At 38.6% G+C, this 18,506-nt stretch overlaps 3 protein-coding genes across 4 annotated transcripts in view; 1 reads left to right on the forward strand and 2 right to left on the reverse strand.

Moving 5' to 3' along the window:
• The window catches only part of LOC128732920 (glutamine-dependent NAD(+) synthetase), a 251,361-nt gene that overhangs the window by 145,759 nt on the left and 87,096 nt on the right, over positions 1-18,506 (forward strand). The window lies entirely within an intron of this gene.
• Positions 490-1,802, reverse strand: LOC128746116 (transcription elongation factor B polypeptide 3-like). The gene is made up of 3 exons (XM_053843165.1): positions 1,629-1,802; positions 887-1,274; positions 490-815 (listed from the first exon to the last, which is right to left on the reverse strand). The coding sequence occupies exons 1-3, from the start codon at positions 1,800-1,802 to the stop codon at positions 490-492; spliced, it is 888 nt and encodes a 295-aa protein (XP_053699140.1).
• Positions 17,129-18,391, reverse strand: LOC128746117 (transcription elongation factor B polypeptide 3-like). The gene is made up of 2 exons (XM_053843166.1): positions 18,249-18,391; positions 17,129-17,948 (listed from the first exon to the last, which is right to left on the reverse strand). Exons 1-2 carry the CDS (start codon positions 18,389-18,391, stop codon positions 17,129-17,131), a joined length of 963 nt encoding a protein of 320 aa, XP_053699141.1.

Below are 18,506 nucleotides of genomic sequence, written 5' to 3' on the forward strand. Positions count from 1 at the left end.
TTCATTCAGGACATCAAATTTCCCAAGCAACAATGTGAGTTTTATTGTAGTCAAAGTCAATGTGAGTTTTATTGTATTCTTATGGCGGTTTTCATGATCAATTTTGGCCTTAAATGCCATCATAAGAGTGTAGTAAAACCCAAATTGTTACTTGGGTGGTTTAGGTTCAATGTTGAAATGAATATCTCAAAGACTAAGGATAAGAAATACAGTTAAATCGACCGATATTAGTACGCTTCAGAATCGAAAGGAGTATCCAACAAGACGAAAAAATAAATAACTAAATTATCTTGAAAATAAATCACATTTGTATTAAATTTTACATTCTTCAAAGTATGCCTTCTACATTTAAGATTTTACAAAAAGGTGATTGTAGCTTGCAAGCAATTTGATGCATTTGTCTTATATTAATACTGCTTACGACTAAACTAATCTAGATCTAATGTCTAATAACTACTGTGTACGACTAGTACGATCTAGCTCACGAACTCAACGCCGTGAACCACCCTTCAAGCCTTTTATAGAGGTCAACAACTTGGCCATCAACGGTGCCTTTTTCGGCTTCCCTTGCACCGGAACTTTAGCCTTTGCCCCAACAACAGCAGCCTTCAGGCGAGAATCTCCTACTTTAACGACATTAGTGGACGTACTCTGCAACGCCGGCACTCTAGCTGCCGGCGACACAACGGCAACTCGATCAGTGCCGTATTTGATCTGCTTACTGATCACATTGCGCGGTGGCTTCACAGTCGAATCCATGTACAGCAGCTGGGTTTTCCGTACAGGGGACTTTGCACTGTGGACTGCTTGATGATCTGTACGAGACTGGCAAGTTTTGCGTCCCTTTCTTGGGAGCAACGGCCGTACATTTCTCGCCAGGACTCACACTCCTCTTCTTTGCGCTGTTGATTGCGAAACTCGCGCCTGCAATGCTGTTCCCAGAGAACATACGTATCTTCCAGTAAGTAGGGATTTAATTGCTCTAACTTCGTTAGCTGATTGGGCGTAGCTTTTTCCAGTACTGGCCGAAGTAGATCGAATGGAATTCTGCCACCCAATACGCCGATCTGATCGACGTTTTCCTGTAGCGAGCGAGTTGCCAGGGTGAAAAGTTTCGGTACACTCGGTTGGCGACCTTTGGCGCCTGAATATATCTTCGTACGTGACCTTTTCGATTGTATGCTACTCTCCAGAGCGGCTTCTTCCTCAAGGAATGCTCTTGGTCTTTTCTGCGACCGAGCGTCGTTAGAACACTTGCAATCCATAATCGGTAACTGATTCACAGATTTAATCGCGACCCTAAAAATCAGAGGAACAACTGCTTACGATAACTTTCGAGTGCTGACTGCTATCACAAGATACGATGTTCTGCTTTTGTACCTTCCTGTATTGATAGCCAGTATCCTGTATTGATGACTATCCCTTAGGTAAAATCAATTGGTAGTAGTATTTTTGTCTGAAAACCTATTACCTATGCAAAACCTATACTGTACGCTTACGAGATCGAAGGGTCCCGCATTGAACGTGTGTGTGTGTGTGTGTGTGTGTGTGTGTGTGTGTGTGTGTGTGGTTAAAGATATAGGGGTTGACCTGGACTCTAGAATGACCTTTCAAAACTACTACTCTACCATCATTTCTAAAGCGAATCGCAATTTAGGCATTATAATGCGCATAGCCGACGATTTCCGTGATCTACATTGGTTGCGAGCTTTATACTTTTCGTTGGTGCGATCGATTCTTGACATGGCTTCTGTGGTGTGGTGTCCGTGCAGCGTAGATTCGTCAGATACGCGCTGAGACATCTTCCGTGGTCGGACCCCAGAAATCTCCCACCATATGAGGACAGATGCAAGTTACTTAATTACGAAACGCTGAGTAGCAGGAGATTTATATCAAAAGCTGTCTTCGTTGTTCAGCTCCTAAAGAGCGAAATCGATGCTTCTGAACTTCTATCCTGCATTAACCTTAACATTATGCCTCGACGGCTCAGATCTCGAGAATTTCTTCGGCCTCCTTATCATCGTACGCAATACGGACAACACGAACCAATCCAGGCGATCTGCAGTGTTTTTAATGACGTGTATGACCAATTTGAGTTGACGGTTACGACGAATACTTTTGAAAATAGAATTAAGACCAGTTTAATGTGATACGAGTTGTTTTGTGTGTTTGGTTTATATTTCTATGTAATAAGTTAAATGTTAATGTTAAATTGATTAATCGTGAAAAGATAATGGGTTTTTGTGCCGATTTGAGAATGAAATTATTAATCTCAACTCAAACCGGTTTTTCCCGTACAAACCTTCACCGATGAAGGAAGTTAATAAATATAAATATAAATGGTTTCTGTTCTGGTCTAGGGGATAAAAGGCGTGACATCGAATTGGCCAGCATGATTCTAGAATAACAATTGCTAAAAATGGCAAAAGATGCTTTCGCAATACTGCCGCTACACCTTCCAAAGATGCAGATAACCTTTATGCATTTATGATTGATTTTGTCTTTGTCTTTGATTTGGTTTTTTGTCTATACATGATTGATATAGTCGAGAAATTTTATATGCTTGCTTTTAATAAAGATTGAAATTTCATGAACATAACTATTATTTTAAGCATAAAAACTGCTTTTGAAACCATAGAAATCAATAACTCGTGTTTGAGCATTAAACAAAATAAATGCTAAAAATTGTGGGGTTTCCAAAAGATTTCGCCCTTATTTTCGAATAAGTCCTATGTAAAAATCAGGCCAGAATCGTAACAACTACATTCTGAAATGACAAGTATATTTGTATCTCGTATTTTTACCTTTGTTATACTATAACAAAGGTTTAAAAATTGGTCGAAAAACACAAAATTGATCCGAGGCCCGGAGGGCCAAGTCACATATACCAATCGATAGGGTTCGACGATTTGAGCAATGTCTGTGTGTGTGTGTGTGTGTGTGTGTGTGTATGTATGTAATGATTTTTTCTATCGCCTGTTTCTCAGAGATGGCTGAACCGAATCGTTCGCTATTACTTTTGTTTGAAAGGTATTATTGTCTAGTAGATCACTATTGAGTTGTTTCGTGATACGACATTTCGTTTAAAAGTTATAAGCAAAAATGTGAAAAATACGTGACACGGGTTTCTCCGGAACTACATGACCGATTTCAACGATCTTAGTATCAAATGAAAGCCCTTATTGAAACTAAATTGTTCAGGAATTTTTAATTGAAAACAAACAAGCAGTTTAAAAGTTATGCTTAAAAAACTTGTTTTGACAAGGTAATAATTATCGCCTGTTTCTTAGAGATGACCAAACCGATTTATGCGCTATTAGTCTCATTCGAAAGATAATATATCCTAATAGATCACTATTGAATGATTTTTTGATTGGACGTTTAATTTGAAAGTTACGAGCAACCGTATACACCACACCAAAATTAACAAAAAATAATTCAGATCTTAACCAAGATAATTAACCTAATTTCAATTATTTTAATATCAAACGAGAGGTTTTGACACTACGAATATATATGCAAAATTTCATAAGAATTGGTTTTACCGGTCAAAAGATATTAACCCTCGAACACTCGCACTAACTTTTGTAACGCAGTTACTCGCGCGCACAATAGCCCCAAACCAAAGAAAACGTGTGCACTAGAGTTTTGACTGCGAAAACTTGGTTTTGGGTTTATCGAACCTTTGGAAGAGTTGCTTGCAATTGAAAGCTCTATCGTTTGGTGGAATTCAAATTTTGATTAATCCCCCTAAAAGTGAAATAAATAAAATATTTTTCTTCAGTGTCAATATAACACATTGATGTGTTCTGTAAAGTTATAGAGCATATTATTACAAGATATTTTGCTAAAGTCAGTAACCTTCTATCTCTGCAGCGAAGATAGAAAAATCTTATTTATTGTATATGAATTTGTAAAATCAGTTTTTCTATTTTTGCTCTTTTTGTAATTGTTGTATGACTTTTTCATGTACTACAAAATTGTACAAATAGTAAAAATACGCAACTTTGCTGAAAATAGTATATCTGTATGTTTGCTTGTTTAGGAACTGTAGAACTTTGATTATAATCAATACCCTAATTAGAATGGCATTACAGGAAACTATGCATAGCTCAAAAACCTATAAACTAGACGTTTACTAGACAATGTATATGTTAAAGAATAAGATTTCCTATTACAGCATACTTTTATTTGCACTTACTCAGGTTAATAACAACTTACTTATCCTTACTCAGCAATTTCATGAAAAAAGGATCTATCAAAATTTAAAAGTATTTTGTTCAAATTTTGTAAACTTATTCAATTTTCAAAAATTTTATGTAAACCAACGCACTACGCAACGATAGAGCAACCAATAGATGAATTATGTTCCGAAGACGTGTCGATTTCTATCTCAAACAGCAAGTAAGACCGTATAACAAAGGTTCCTTTCACCACTAGGTGGATTAAATCGGGTTTTAAATGCCAAAATAGTGATTATGCTGTGGCAGATGGGCGCGTGGATGCGTTCTAGAAAACTGTTCCTTCTTACACGGAGAATAAAAATGTAGTTTCAACCATATTTGTGGTTGTTTTACGCACAAACAAAAATTTCGATTTGTTTCAAACTGAAGTGTATGATTCAAATGAAAATATTTATTGTTATATCAATGTTAACTTCAAATTTAAAAATACTTTACATATAATTCAAAACTGTTATTTTCTTGATTCAAACAGAATCTCGTTTTGAAACAACAATATTTTCAGGTTGTTATAAAAATATTTTGTTGAGGCTTAAAGCAACTTAAAGCAACAATCATTTTGTTTGAAACAAACTGAAGCTATTTCGCTCCGTGTAGGTAACTCTTTGTTTTTGGCTACCGAACCAAATAGGCCTAGGTAATTTCGGCATCTCACATATAGATCCAATGGAATATCCTCCGTTTTACCTGTTGCTTGTCTAAAGTTACACCTAAAGCTTTACAGATCCGTAGAGCCTTCGTATAGTTTTGCTTACGTTAGTGTAGTGTTAGTGAGAGAGTATGTTCTCTCTCTCAAAACAAGCGGGATTTGTTTGACTCAAAATGGTGTCAAAATAAGAGACATTTCGTGAGCTCGTTGTACACTTCTACGAATTACACTAGGATCTCGGCAAAAAGTATACGGTAGGGGAAAGACGCGTACATTGAGGCACTTTTTTCCAAAATTTTTAAAATTTTTTTGGTTATCAACGATCTCTTTATTCCATTTAAAAGGTATATCTTTCTAGTTGTCTGAAAAAAAGTTTCATTCATATTGGTTAATAGCTAAATTAGTTACAGTCACAAATTTTCTTCTTCAGCAGCATAGAGCCAGGGTGGCTCGTGCTGTTTCAAGCACTCGTCTCCATTCAACTCGGTCTTGGGCCACTCGTCGCCGATTTCCTAGTCGTCTCAGAAGTCGCAAATCGCTTTCGACCTTGTCGAGCTATTTTTAGCCCAATTCTCCTAGAGTCCGCTTTCAGTCTGACGTAGATTGCCTCCGCAGTCGCAAAGTTCCTGGCAATGATATCGAAGTCATCTGCGAAGCCTAGAAGTGGGCTACTCTTGGTAAAAATCGTGCCTCTCGTTTCGATGCCCGCTCGTCGTATCACCCCCTCAAGAGCGATGTTGAACAGCATGCAGGATAGACCGTCACCTTGTCTCAACTCTCGTCGCGTCTCACGGGACTCGAGAGCAGGGTTGCCACATGCACAGATTATTCTGTGTTTGACAGATATTTGAAAGAAATTGCCTGTACAGAATCTGTATGCACAGAATACAGATTTTCGCCAATTACACAGAATAAACAGATTTTCGAGCTTTCATATGAGAGTGAAAGCGATGGAAATAGTCAGCAAAATGACTCTCTGTCTCTTTCACTCTCATTGTTTTGCATTGGACAGATTTTTGCACAGATATTTTTCCTCGATGCACAGATGACCAGATTTTTCCAACAAAAAACACAGAATTTTATGTGGCATCCCTGCTCGAGAGTGTACCATAGATGCGTACGAAACACATCACTCGATCCAATGTAACCCTGATCAGTCGCGTCAGTTTGTCCGGAAACCGTGTTCGTGCATTATCTGCCATAGCTTGTCTCGATCGACTGTATCGTATGCTGCTTTGAAATCAATAAAGATGTGATGCGTGGGCACGTTGTACTCCCGACATTTCTGCAAGATCTGCCGGATAGTAGTAATAATTTGGTCCGTAGTTGCGCTAGCTCCCATGAAACCCGCCTGATAATTCCCTACGAAACCTTGTGCTATCGGTGACAGCCGGCGTAACAAGATCTGGGAGAGTATTTTGAAGGCGGCGTTTACCAGCGTAATACCACGATAGTTGCAGCAGTCTAGCCGATCACCCTTTTTGTAGGTGGGACAAACCACTCCTTCCATCCATTCCTCCGGTAGCTTTTCCTCCTCCAAAATCCTCGAAATAACCCAGTGTAGAGCCTTTGCTAGCGTTTCTCCGCCATGTTTATGAAGCTCTGCCGGTAGGCGGTCCTTCCCAGCGGCTTTATTGGTCTTCAGCAGCCCGATTTCTCGTTTGACTTCTTGGAGATCAGGTGCTAGGACATTACTACTTCCATGGGCGCTCCTAGGTTAATTTCCGTTCCGCCTCCTTCTGCGACTTCGCCATTGAGGTGTTCATCGAAGAACTGCTTCCACCTGTCGACCACCTCGCGCTCGTTTGTAATTAGATTCCCTCCCTCGTCCCTACATATCAGGTTTCGGTGTGTAGCCCTTCCGAGTTTGGTTCACCTTCTCATAAAACTTGCGCGTGTCATTAGCTCGGAATAGTTGCTCTAATTCTTCACGATCTCTGTCCTCCTTTTGGCGCTTTTTTCTCCTCAGGATCGTGGTCAACTGGTTCCTAGCTCGTCGGTATTTGACCAGATTCTCTCTAGTGGCAATACTTAGATAATTTTTCCAAGCATTTTTTTTCTCCTCCACCGCTTGTTGGCATTCCCCATCAAACCAATCATTTTGTGTACTCCGAGGCTCAATAGCTAGTTACCTAGTTTGGTTATGTTGTCATTTACCTGAAATTAAAAACCCCTAACATTACGAGTTGAAGAAAAAGATTGCGATTAATTCTGTTACCTAACAAAAATCTATCCACTATCCTGTATTCGAGATTCTGCTAAGACGCTCAAAGTAATGACTTTTAATTACCCAACATTAGTTTGCTTTTCTTACTAGTCTCTTGCGATGCAAGTAGAGCAAGCCTTTGGGTATAATCGTCTTGAGGACATTACCCTTGTTTATCGGCAGGCTTCGCAGCCGGTTATTAGAGTACAGGACAATTACAGGACTAGTGTAAGGATCCTATTAAACTCTAGCAGTACCACACAGCCGAGATTAGTACATACGACGACTGGCTCGTTAGAATAGCATCGTACCTTGCTAACTCGCTCTGTATAGAAGATACGTGTTCACTTTCTTCTGCAAAAGAGTGTGATTTAATAGATGCAAATGTTTGCAAAACACTATTTTTCCGTAAATCACATAGTTTTGAAGCTACAGTAAAAACCCGATTTGTGGGGGTCCGTCATGAAAGACGCTTAATATCTCGAAAACTGTGATACTTGGAGGAATCATGTTTTCAGCAAAAAGCTTCGTAATAAGATCTAAAACTTTGTAGAACATACTATAGCTCTATGTAATCAAGTTAGAAAGTTAAATTTTGCAGCGCCACCTGTGTTTGATTTCCGAACTAATACTAACCACCAGTTGTTGCGTCTATTGATATACAGAAATTCTTCCGAAGACGTCATATTGCTTTGTTTTGCACGACGAAAGTTGACCAAACTCGTGATTTTAGTCATGACCTTGAAATGCGGTCAGGCATATATTAATATTTTTTTTGAAACGATGGTTCTACAATTGATGAAGGGACGGTAAGGGAAAGTAATGAAGAAGGAATTTTTGGGAATGGAGGGGAAAGAGTGAAAAGGAAGGGGGGGCTTCACCGAACAGCCGATTACGGACCGTTTTCAAAATGTTCACTAATTTTTTTCAACAATAGACAATGGACAATGTATCTTTGATTTCAGTAAATAGTGAATAATAAGATTTCAACTCTGCTTTAGTATTAACCTAAGCAAACGTTGGCCCCGAGGTACGATACTGGTCTGATAAGGCAGTCATCGCATGTGCGAATCAATCTATACCTATAAAGAAGGATTTCTGTCCGTCTGTCTGTCTGTCTGTCTGTCTGTCCGTATGTTCCTTATAGAATCGAAAACTACTGAACCAATCGGCATGAAAGTATGCATGTAGAGTTTTTTTGGGGCCAGGAAAGGTTTTAGTGATGGTTAGAAACCCCTCCCCCCACTAAGAGGGGGGCTCCCATACAAATGAAACACAAATTTCTGCATAACTCGACAACTAATCAAGCAAATAGAACAAAATTTGGCATGTGGGTGTTTTCGCTGACAAGAATTTATTCTATGGTAAATTGAGACCCCTCCCCTCTTTAAAAGGGGAATTATAATTCCTCTCCTCTTTAAAAGGGGGGGCTTCCATACAAATTTCCTCATAACTCGAGAACTAATCAAGCAAATGGAACGAAATTTGGCATGTGAAGGTTTTCGAGGGCAAGAGTATTTCCTATAGTAAATTAGGACCCCTCCCCACTTTAAGAGGGGGAGCTCCTGTACCAAAGAAACACAATTTTCCTCATAACTCGAGAAGTAATTAAGCAAATGGAACCAAATTTGGCATGTGGGTGTTTTTGGAGACAAAAATTTTTTTATGATGAATTGGGACCCCTCCCCATTTTAGGAAGGGGGGCTCCTATACAAATGAAATGCAAGTTTCCTCATAACTCGAGAACTAATCAAGCAAATGGAACCAAATTTGGCACGTGGGTGTTTTTGGAGACAAAATTTTTTTCTATGATGAATTGGGACCCCTCCCCACTTTAGGAAGGGGGGCTCCTATACAAATGAAATGCAAGTTTCCTCATAACTCGAGAATTAATCAAGCAAATGGAACCAAATTTGGCATGTGAAAGTTTTCTAGGGCATGAATATTTTCTATGGTGAATTGAGACCCCTCCCCACTTTAAGAGGGGGGGCTCCTATACAAACGAAATACAAATTTCCTCATAACTCGAGAACTAATCAAGCAAATGGAACCAAATTTGACACGTGGGTGTTTTTGGAGACAAAACTTTTTTCTATGATGAATTGGGACCCCTACCCACTTTAGGAGGGGGGGCTCCTATACAAATGAAATTCAAATTTTCTCATAACTCGAGAACTAATCAAGCAAATAGAACCAAATTTGGCATGTGGAGGTTTCTGGAGGCAAAAATATTTTCTATGGTGAATTAGGACCCCTCCCAACTTTAAGAGGGGGTGCTTCTACACAAATGAAATACAAATTTCCTCATAATTCGAGAACTAATCAAGCAAATGGAACCATATTTGGCAAGTGGGTGTTTTTGGAGGCAACCATTTTTTCTATGATGAATTAGGACCCCTTACCTTTTTAAGAGGGGGGGCTCTCATACAAACGAAATACAAATTTCCTCATAACTCTAGAACTAATCAAGCAAATGTAACCAAATTTATCACCCACATGATAAATTTGGTTCCATTTGCTTGATTAGTTCTAGAGTGTTTGTAGGCAAGAATATTTTCTATAGTATATTTTCTATGGATTTCCCCACTTTAAGAGGAACCTTTAATGGAACCAAATTTGGTTTAAGTGGTTTTGGACGCAAGATTTTTTTCTATGGTGAATTGAGACCCCTCTCTTCTTTAGAAAGCGAGTTATGGCCCATCGCCCCTTTAAGAGGGTGGGCTTCCATACAAATGAAATGCAAATTTCCTCTTATCTCGAGAACTAATCAATCAAATGGAACCAAATTTGGCATGTGGGAGATTTTGGGCTCTTGAATTTTTTTTACGATAGTTAGAGACCTCTCAACCCTGTGGTAGGGGGATATGGACTCTCATACAAATAAAACAGAAATTTTTGCGAAACTCAAAAACTAATCGAACTCGAGAAATTCGAGACTCTTCCATAAAACATTAGTCAATACAAGACCACAAAAACTATCTATAGTAACACTAGATCATTCAGGACGAGACGGTCGCGAGTATTGCCGGTGACCCGCCGTCGCATAGTGGGACAATTTAAAAAATAGTGAGACATAAGGAATAACATCGAAACCTTAAAGCATAGCATAATAGTACCTTCAGAAAAGTTTCTCCATTCAAAAAGCGCTTTCTAGTGGGGGAAAAATATTTGAACATTAGGGTGTCCCTAAGCAGATACAAAAAATATTTTCTCTATTTCAAGTCAGAAATGATTACGATCTACAGAAGATTTATAGATAAACTAATTTTAAGAAACTTTGTTGAATACTGAAGGTTTCTATCTCTTACATGAAAAAAGTTATAGAGCCAAACTCTTAGGGACACCCTTAAAAACAGTTTTTTCGATGTAGCTCTTGAATTACGCTTCGTATACTTTTCAAAGTACTAAGAAATTGGTAATCTAATTAAATTGCACATTTTTGTCGAAGATAGTAGAGCTCTATCTTGTTTCCTTTAGAAGCCATCACTGGTTTTTATATTTTTTTACGTAATCTTTGAAGGGGTGTATCTCGGGGGAGAGCAGCTATGAGCAGCTATTCTCACTTGTTTTTTGTGAATCAATTTATGCTGTATCCCATCATGTACAACTTAGGGTGGAACACTGTGGAACATCTGAAAAAACTTATCACGAAGGCAACCGTTTTTAAAGCCTGAAACTATGAAAACCATAGTTTTGTACCGCTTTCGCATGTTCTCTGAATCAAATCAACTAATTTTGTAACGGTAACTTAGTAACCCGATACAAAACCTGTCAATACTTTAGTTATACTTGTTTTATCGCGTCAAATAGTGAGATGAATATGTATAACTTGCGACGATCGACTTTATTCGAAGTGTGGATAGAAAAATGCAAGTCAGGAGCAGATAGCAAGAAGAATCACTGCGTTGATTACATAAAAAATAAGCTTGAGGAGAAAGCGCATTTCACGTGCAGGATGGAAAGACAGGTATCAATGTTTTGCTACAAGCTTCAAAAGAGATGGGAGAAAAGCCAACGAGATGTTGTCCGTTTCCGCAAGCAAAACATTATTTGGCTATCAGAGAAAGTTTTCCCAGAAGCATGCCTAGTCATGAATACCCCAAATCCAGAAAAATTCTGTCGACCCAGGAAACCGTTTGGAGAATTGACCAACCGAAGCAAAATTACTATACTAAACAACAACACACAATTCTGGCTTTAGTTTTCAAAAGGTCGCATAATCCAAGCAAAAGGGTTGATTATGCGACCTTATGAAAACTAAAGCCAGAATTCATCAATTTAAATAAAATCCTATTAAACTACAATGTCTTAATATTTTATTGGCTTAGTGAAGGTTTTAAAAACGGTTGCCTTCGTGATAAGTTTTTTCAGATGTTCCACAGTGTTCCACCCTAAGTTGTACATGGTGGGATACAGCATAAATTGATTCACAAATAACAAATGAGGTTAGCTGCTCATAGCTGCTCTACCCCGAGATACACCCCTTCAAAGATTACGTGAAAAAATATAAAAACCAGTGATGGCTTCTAAAGGGAACAAGATAGAGCTCTACTATCTTCGACAAAAATGTGCAATTTAATTAGATTACCAATTTCTTAGTACATTTGAAAAGTATACGAAGCGTAATTCAAGAGCTACATCGAAAAAACTGTTTTTAAGGGTATCCCTAAGAGTTTGGCTCTATAACTTTTTTCATGTAAGAGATAGAAACCTTCAGTATTCAACAAAGTTTCTTAAAATTAGTTTATCTATAAATCTTCTGTAGATCGTAATCATTTCTGACTTGAAATAGAGAAAATATTTTTTGTATCTGCTTAGGGACACCCTAATGTTCAAATATTTTTCCCCCACTAGAAAGCGCTTTTTGAATGGAGAAACTTTTCTGAAGATACTATTATGCTATGCTTTAAGGTTTCGATGTTATTCCTTATGTCTCACTATTTTTTAAATTGTCCCACTGTGCGTCGGAAGCGCCGCCCACTGTGGGGCTTGCAAAACTCGAGATTGTGACAAAGATCATCCGAGATTCATGATTTATGTACAACACAGGTTAATTTGTGGCAATACGAAGTTTGACGGGTCAGCTAGTCTATACCTATAAATAAGGATTTCTGTCTGTCTGTCTGTCTGTCTGTCTGTCTGTCTGTCTGTCTGTCTGTCTGTCCGTATGTTCCTTATAGAATCGAAAACTACTGAACCAATCGGCATGAAAATATGCATGTAGAGGTTTTTTGGGGCCAGGAAAGGTTTTAGTGATGGTTAGAAACCCCTCCCCACATTAAGAGGGGGGGCTCCCATACAAATGAAACGCAAATTTCTGCATAACTCGACAACTAATCAAACAAATAGAACAAAATTTGGCATGTAGGTGTTTTCCGTGACTAGAATTTATTCTATGGTAAATTGAGACCCCTCCCCTCTTTATAAGGGGAATTATAACTCCTCTCCTCTTTAAAAGGGGGGGGTTTCCATACAAATTTCCTCATAACTCGAGAACTAATCACGCAAATGGAACCAAATTTGGCATGTGAAGGTTTTCGAGGGCAAGAATATTTTCTATAGTAAATTAGGACCCCTCCCCACTTTAAGAGGGGGGGCTCCTGTACCAAAGAAACACAATTTTCCTCATAACTCGAAAAGTAATTAAGCAAATGGAACCAAATTTGGCATGTGGGTGTTTTTGGAGACAAAAATTTTTTCTATGATGAATTTGGACCCCTACCCGTTTTAGGAGGGGGGGATCCTATACACATGAAATACAAATTTCCTCATAACTGAAGAACTAATCAAGCAAATGGAACAAAATTTAGCATGTGAAAGTTTTCGAGGGCAAGAATATTTTTTATGGTGAATTAGGACCCCTCCCAACTTTAAGAAGGGGGGCTCCTATACAAACGAAATACAAATTTCCTCATAACTCGAGGACTAATCAAGCAAATGGAACAAAATTTGGCACGTGGGTGTTTTTGGAGACAAATTTTTTTTCTAAGATGAATTGGGACCCCTCCCCACATTAGGAAGGGGGGCTCCTATACAAATGAAATGCAAATTTCCTCATAACTCGAGAATTAATCAAGCAAATGGAACCAAATTTGGCATGTGAAAGTTTTCTAGGGCATGAATATATTCTATGGTGAATTAGAACCCCCCCCCCCCCACTTTAAGAGGGGTGGCTCCTATACAAACGAAATACAAATTTCCTCATAACTCGAGAACTAATCAAGCAAATGGAACCAAATTTGACACGTGGGTGTTTTTGGAGACAAAAATTTTTTCTATGATGAACTGGGATCCCTCCTCACTTTAGGAGGGGGGGCTCCTATACAAATGAAATACAAATGTCCTCATAACTCGAGAACTAATCAAGCAAATGGAACAAAATTTGGCATGTGAAAGTTTTCGAGGGCAAGAATATTTTCTATGGTGAATTAGGACCCCTCCCAACTTTAAGAAGGGGGGCTCCTATACAAACGAAATACAAATTTCCTCATAACTCGAGAACTAATTAAGCAAAATGGAACCAAATGGAACCAAGAATATTTTCTATGGTGAATTAGGACCCCTACCCACTTTAGAAGGGGGGGCTCCTATACAAATGAAAAAAAAAATTCCTCCTATACAAACAAAAAACAAGCAAATGGAACCAAATTTGACATGTAAGTGGTTTTGGACGCAAGATTTTTTTCTATGGTGAATTGAGACCCCTCTCTTCTTTAGAAAGCGAGTTATGGCCCATCTCCCTTTTAAGAGAGTGGGCTTCCATACAAATGAAATGCAAATTTCCTCTTATCTCGAAAACTAATCAATCAAATGAAATCAAATTTGGCATGTGGGAGTTTTAGATGGCAGAAATTTTTTCTATGGTGAATTACAACCCCTTCCCCTTTTGAGAGGGGAGCTCCCATACAAATGAAATTCAAATTTCCTTATAACTTGAGAACTAATCAAGCAAATGGAACCAAATTTGGCATGTGGGAGATTTTGGAGTCTTGAATTTATTTTACGATAGTTAGAGACCTCTCACCCCTGTGGTATGGGGATATGGACTCTCATAAAAATAAAACAGAAATTATTGCGAAACTCAAAAACTAATCGAACTCGAGAAATTCGAGACTTTTCCATAAAACATTAGTCAATACAAGACCACAAAAACTATCTATAGTAACACTAGATCATTCAGGACGAGACGGTCGCGAGTGTTGCCGGTGACCCGCCGTCGGAAGCGCCGCCTACTGGGGGGTAAGGGGTTTTGGAAGCAAGAATTTTTTTATGATGGTTTGAGACCCCTCACCCCTGTGGTAGGACTCTCATACAAATAAAACAGATATTTTTGCGTAACTCAAAAACTAATCGAACTCGAGAAATTTTAAACTCTTTCATAAACATTAGTCAAGAACAAGAGCACCAGAAACTATCAATAGTAACATTAGATGACTCAGGGCGAGACGGCCACAGACCGCGAGTGTTGCTGGCGACCTGCCGTCGGAAGCGCCGGCCACTGCGGTGGGGCAGCCCCTCGAAGAGATCACCTCTATCTAGGTTTATTTATTTTCCTAGATCTACTTACCTCTATTACTTTCTTTCCGTTGGGTCACCCCTGCGAAATGGTACTTTCTACGAAAAGATTTTCCGTGAAATGGGACATCGCGCGTAAGGTTTTTCGCGAAATGGTATTCTGCGAAACTGTATATTCCGCGTTATGGTCAACCGAGAATGGGTGTTCCGCAAAATGGTATTCGGCGAAATGGTTTGTAATGATGGCGAATATTTAAATGCTGTCTGCTTTATTTTATCAGGTTAAGCAATGGAGGGAGTTGTTTTCTATTTTACTGTTAGGAAAATTTGTATATTAAAACACTCATGAACTCCTCAGAAACTTGCAAAACTCGAGATTGTGATAAAGGTCATCTGAGATTCAGGACATTATGTACAACACAGTTTAATATGTGGCAATACGAGGTTTGTCGGGTCAGCTAGTATCAATATAAAAATCGATAGTTTTCTTTACTGGAACTGATTGATTCGTTGAAAATTTAGTTGTAAAATTTGTGCAAAAATTAACCTAAGCAAACGTTGGCCCCGAGGTACGATACTGGTCTGATAAGGCAGTCATCGCATGTGCGAATCAATATCAATATAAAAATCGATAGTTTTCTTTACTGGAACTGATTGATTCGTTGAAAATTTAATTGTAAAATTTGTGCAAAAATCAAAAGGCCGCTGAGTTAGCGTTCAAAACCTAACCTAATCTCAAAATCTGTCGTGATGCTCGTACTTGGTTAGATTTTTTGGAAAAGCACTCTGCCTTCTCCTTAGACCTAGTCCAACATAAAAATTGTCAGCATCACAGAACGATACATTCTCACGTAGTAAGTTCTTACATGGAAAGTATATCCAAAGAGCAATTCCAGCTCGACTAGCAAAACGATTTGACTCGACTATTTTTGATTGGAATGAAATTTTCTAACGTGCTGGATACCACACAAGAACTCATTTTTTACACAATTGCTACGGTCCGCTACGGTTTTACACAATTGCTATGGTTTCAAAATCGGACCACCGTGCATCCCTTTCTCTCACCCGATTATATCAAAAAATTGTAAGAATATACCCAAAAATCAAGTCTTGTATGGAAACGAGGTAGAAAATACGGAATATTCATGCATGTGATCCGGAAAAAAATAACACGAAGATATATTGTTAAAGTAGAATACAAAATACTGTAAAAACATTTAAATTTGGTTGTCAGATAAGGCAACCTTACCATCAAACTTATTGTAGTCCACCATAGCTTTTATGGTTTTGAGAGATTCGATCATACAAATGACGGATTATTAAGTGTCCTAATAATAAAAAACCTATTTTTTCGCGAACAAAAGTTTTCATTAGCAGTTAAATGTTATCACCCTTGAATGGTAATTTTGTTTAAGTAAAAAGCAAAATATAATCAAAAAAGGAAGTCAATTTGTGATGAAATATGGCCAATTCCATTCCATAAAATGAGAAACAAAAATATGAATAAAATTTGAATGTGTAGCACTTTAATAATAAATTTTAATGTTCACAATAAAAACTGTTGCAGACCCCTTGTTTCTACTACACAATTTAATGTATTTTTTTTTCGCAACAATTCTCAAAGTGAAGAATCAAAGAGTCACAATTCTTTTCATACTTTTGATTGCATTGCTATAAAATGTATGAAAATAACCCAAGAGCAAAATGCCAAGAAATCTTCTAAGCTGCTGATAACATGACTTTTTTTCTGGAATAATTTTTAGCGGGCATTCCATATGTTAGTTGATAAATATACTTTTAAACAATCTGTCTGAATGAATGCTATTTTCGAAGAAATTAAGTTAATTCTATATTTTTTTCGATTCAACCAAAAGTTGTGCGTTCAACGACTAATGTTATATCTTTTGAGAAAGTTTCTTAAGCCAGTTAACAAATACCATTCGTTTTGATAGGTTTTGATTAAATGCGTGCAGCATATGGACGCAATCGGGCGACGGGAAGAAATGGTCGCCTTATGTTACGAGCATATTCATTCAGGACATCAAATTTCCCAAGCAACAATGTGAGTTTTATTGTAGTCAAAGTCAATGTGAGTTTTATTGTATTCTTATGGCGGTTTTCATGATCAATTTTGGCCTTAAATGCCATCATAAGAGTGTAGTAAAACCCAAATTGTTACTTGGGTGGTTTAGGTTCAATGTTGAAATGAATATCTCAAAGACTAAGGATAAGAAATACAGTTAAATCGACCGATATTAGTACGCTTCAGAATCGAAAGGAGTATCCAACAAGACGAAAAAATAAATAACTAAATTATCTTGAAAATAAATCACGTTTGTATTAAATTTTACATTCTTCAAAGTATGCCTTCTACATTTAAGATTTTACAAAAAGGTGATTGTAGCTTGCAAGCAATTTGATGCATTTGTCTTATATTAATACTGCTTACGACTAAACTAATCTAGATCTAATGTCTAATAACTACTTTGTACGACTAGTACGATCTAGCTCACGGACTCAACGCCGTGAACCACCCTTCAAGCCTTTTATAGAGGTCAACAACTTGGCCATCAACGGTGCCTTTTTCGGCTTCCCTTGCACCGGAACTTTACCCTTTGCCCCAACAACAGCAACAACCGCCTTCAGGCGAGAATCTCCTACTTTAACGACATTAGTGGACGTACTCTGCAACGCCGGCACTCTAGCTGCCGGCGACACAACGGCAACTCGATCAGTGCCGTATTTGATCTGCTTGCTGATCACATTGCGCGGTGGCTTCACAGTCGAATCCATGTACAGCAGCTGGGTTTTCCGTACAGGGGCCTCTCTTTGCACTGTGGACTGCTTTATGATTTGTACGAGACTGGCAAGTTTTGCGTCTCTTTCTTGGGAGCAACGGCCGTACATTTCTCGCCAGGACTCACACTCCTCTTCTTTGCGCTGTTGATTGCGAAATTCGCGCCTGCAATGCTGTTCCCAGAGAACATACGTCTCTTCCAGTAAGTAGGGATTTAATTGCTCTAACTTTGTTAGCTGATTGGGCGTAGCTTTTTCCAGTACTGGCCGAAGTAGATCGAATGGAATTCTGCCACCCAATACGCCGATCTGATCGACGTTTTCCTGTAGCGAGCGAGTTGCCAGGGTGAAAAGTTTCGGTACACTCGGTTGGCGAGCTTTGGCGCCTGAATATATCTTCGTACGTGACCTTTTCGATTGTATGCTACTCTCCAGAGCGGCTTCTTCCTCAAGGAATGCTCTCGATATTTTCTGCGACCGAGCGTCGTTAGAACACTTGCAATCCATAATCGGTAACTGATTCACAGATTTAATCGCGACCCTAAAAATCAGAGGAACAACTGCTTACGATAACTTTCGAGTGCTGACTGCTATCACAAGATACGATGTTCTGCTTTTGTACCTTCCTGTATTGATAGCCAGTATCCTGTATTGATGACTATCCCTTAGGTAAAATCAATTGGTAGTAGTATTTTTGTCTGAAAACCTATTACCTATGCAAAACCTATACTGTACGCTTACGAGATCGAAGGGTCCCGCATTGAACGTGTGTGTGTGTGTGGTTAAAGATATAGGGGTTGACCTGGACTCTAGAATGACCTTTCAAAACCACTACTCTAACATCATTTCGTTCATAGCCGACGATTTCCGTGATCTACATTGGTTGCGAGCTTTATACTTTTCGCTGGTGCGATCGATTCTTGACATGGCTTCTGTGGTGTGGTGTCCGTGAAACGTAGATTCGTCAGATACGCGCTGAGACATCTTCCGTGGTCGGACCCCAGAAATCTCCCACCATATGAGGACAGTAGCAAGTTACTTAATTACGAAACGCTGAGTAGCAGGAGATTTATATCAAAAGCTGTCTTCGTTGTTCAGC

This window comes from Sabethes cyaneus, chromosome 1 (genome assembly GCF_943734655.1).
Source record: "Sabethes cyaneus chromosome 1, idSabCyanKW18_F2, whole genome shotgun sequence".
In the NCBI taxonomy this organism is placed as follows: domain Eukaryota; kingdom Metazoa; phylum Arthropoda; class Insecta; order Diptera; family Culicidae; genus Sabethes; species Sabethes cyaneus.

Coding starts and splice junctions, on each gene's coding strand:
- LOC128746116 (XM_053843165.1), bottom strand. CDS start 1,802: ATGTCTCAGCGCGTATCTGACGAATCTACGCTGCACGGACACCACACC. Junction 1,275..1,628: donor GATTCGCTTTAGAAATGATG/GTAGAGTAGTAG, acceptor TCTGTGAATCAG/TTACCGATTATGGATTGCAA. Junction 816..886: donor ACAGCGCAAAGAAGAGGAGT/GTGAGTCCTGGC, acceptor AGTCTCGTACAG/ATCATCAAGCAGTCCACAGT.
- LOC128746117 (XM_053843166.1), bottom strand. CDS start 18,391: ATGTCTCAGCGCGTATCTGACGAATCTACGTTTCACGGACACCACACC. Junction 17,949..18,248: donor TCGGCTATGAACGAAATGAT/GTTAGAGTAGTG, acceptor TCTGATTTTTAG/GGTCGCGATTAAATCTGTGA.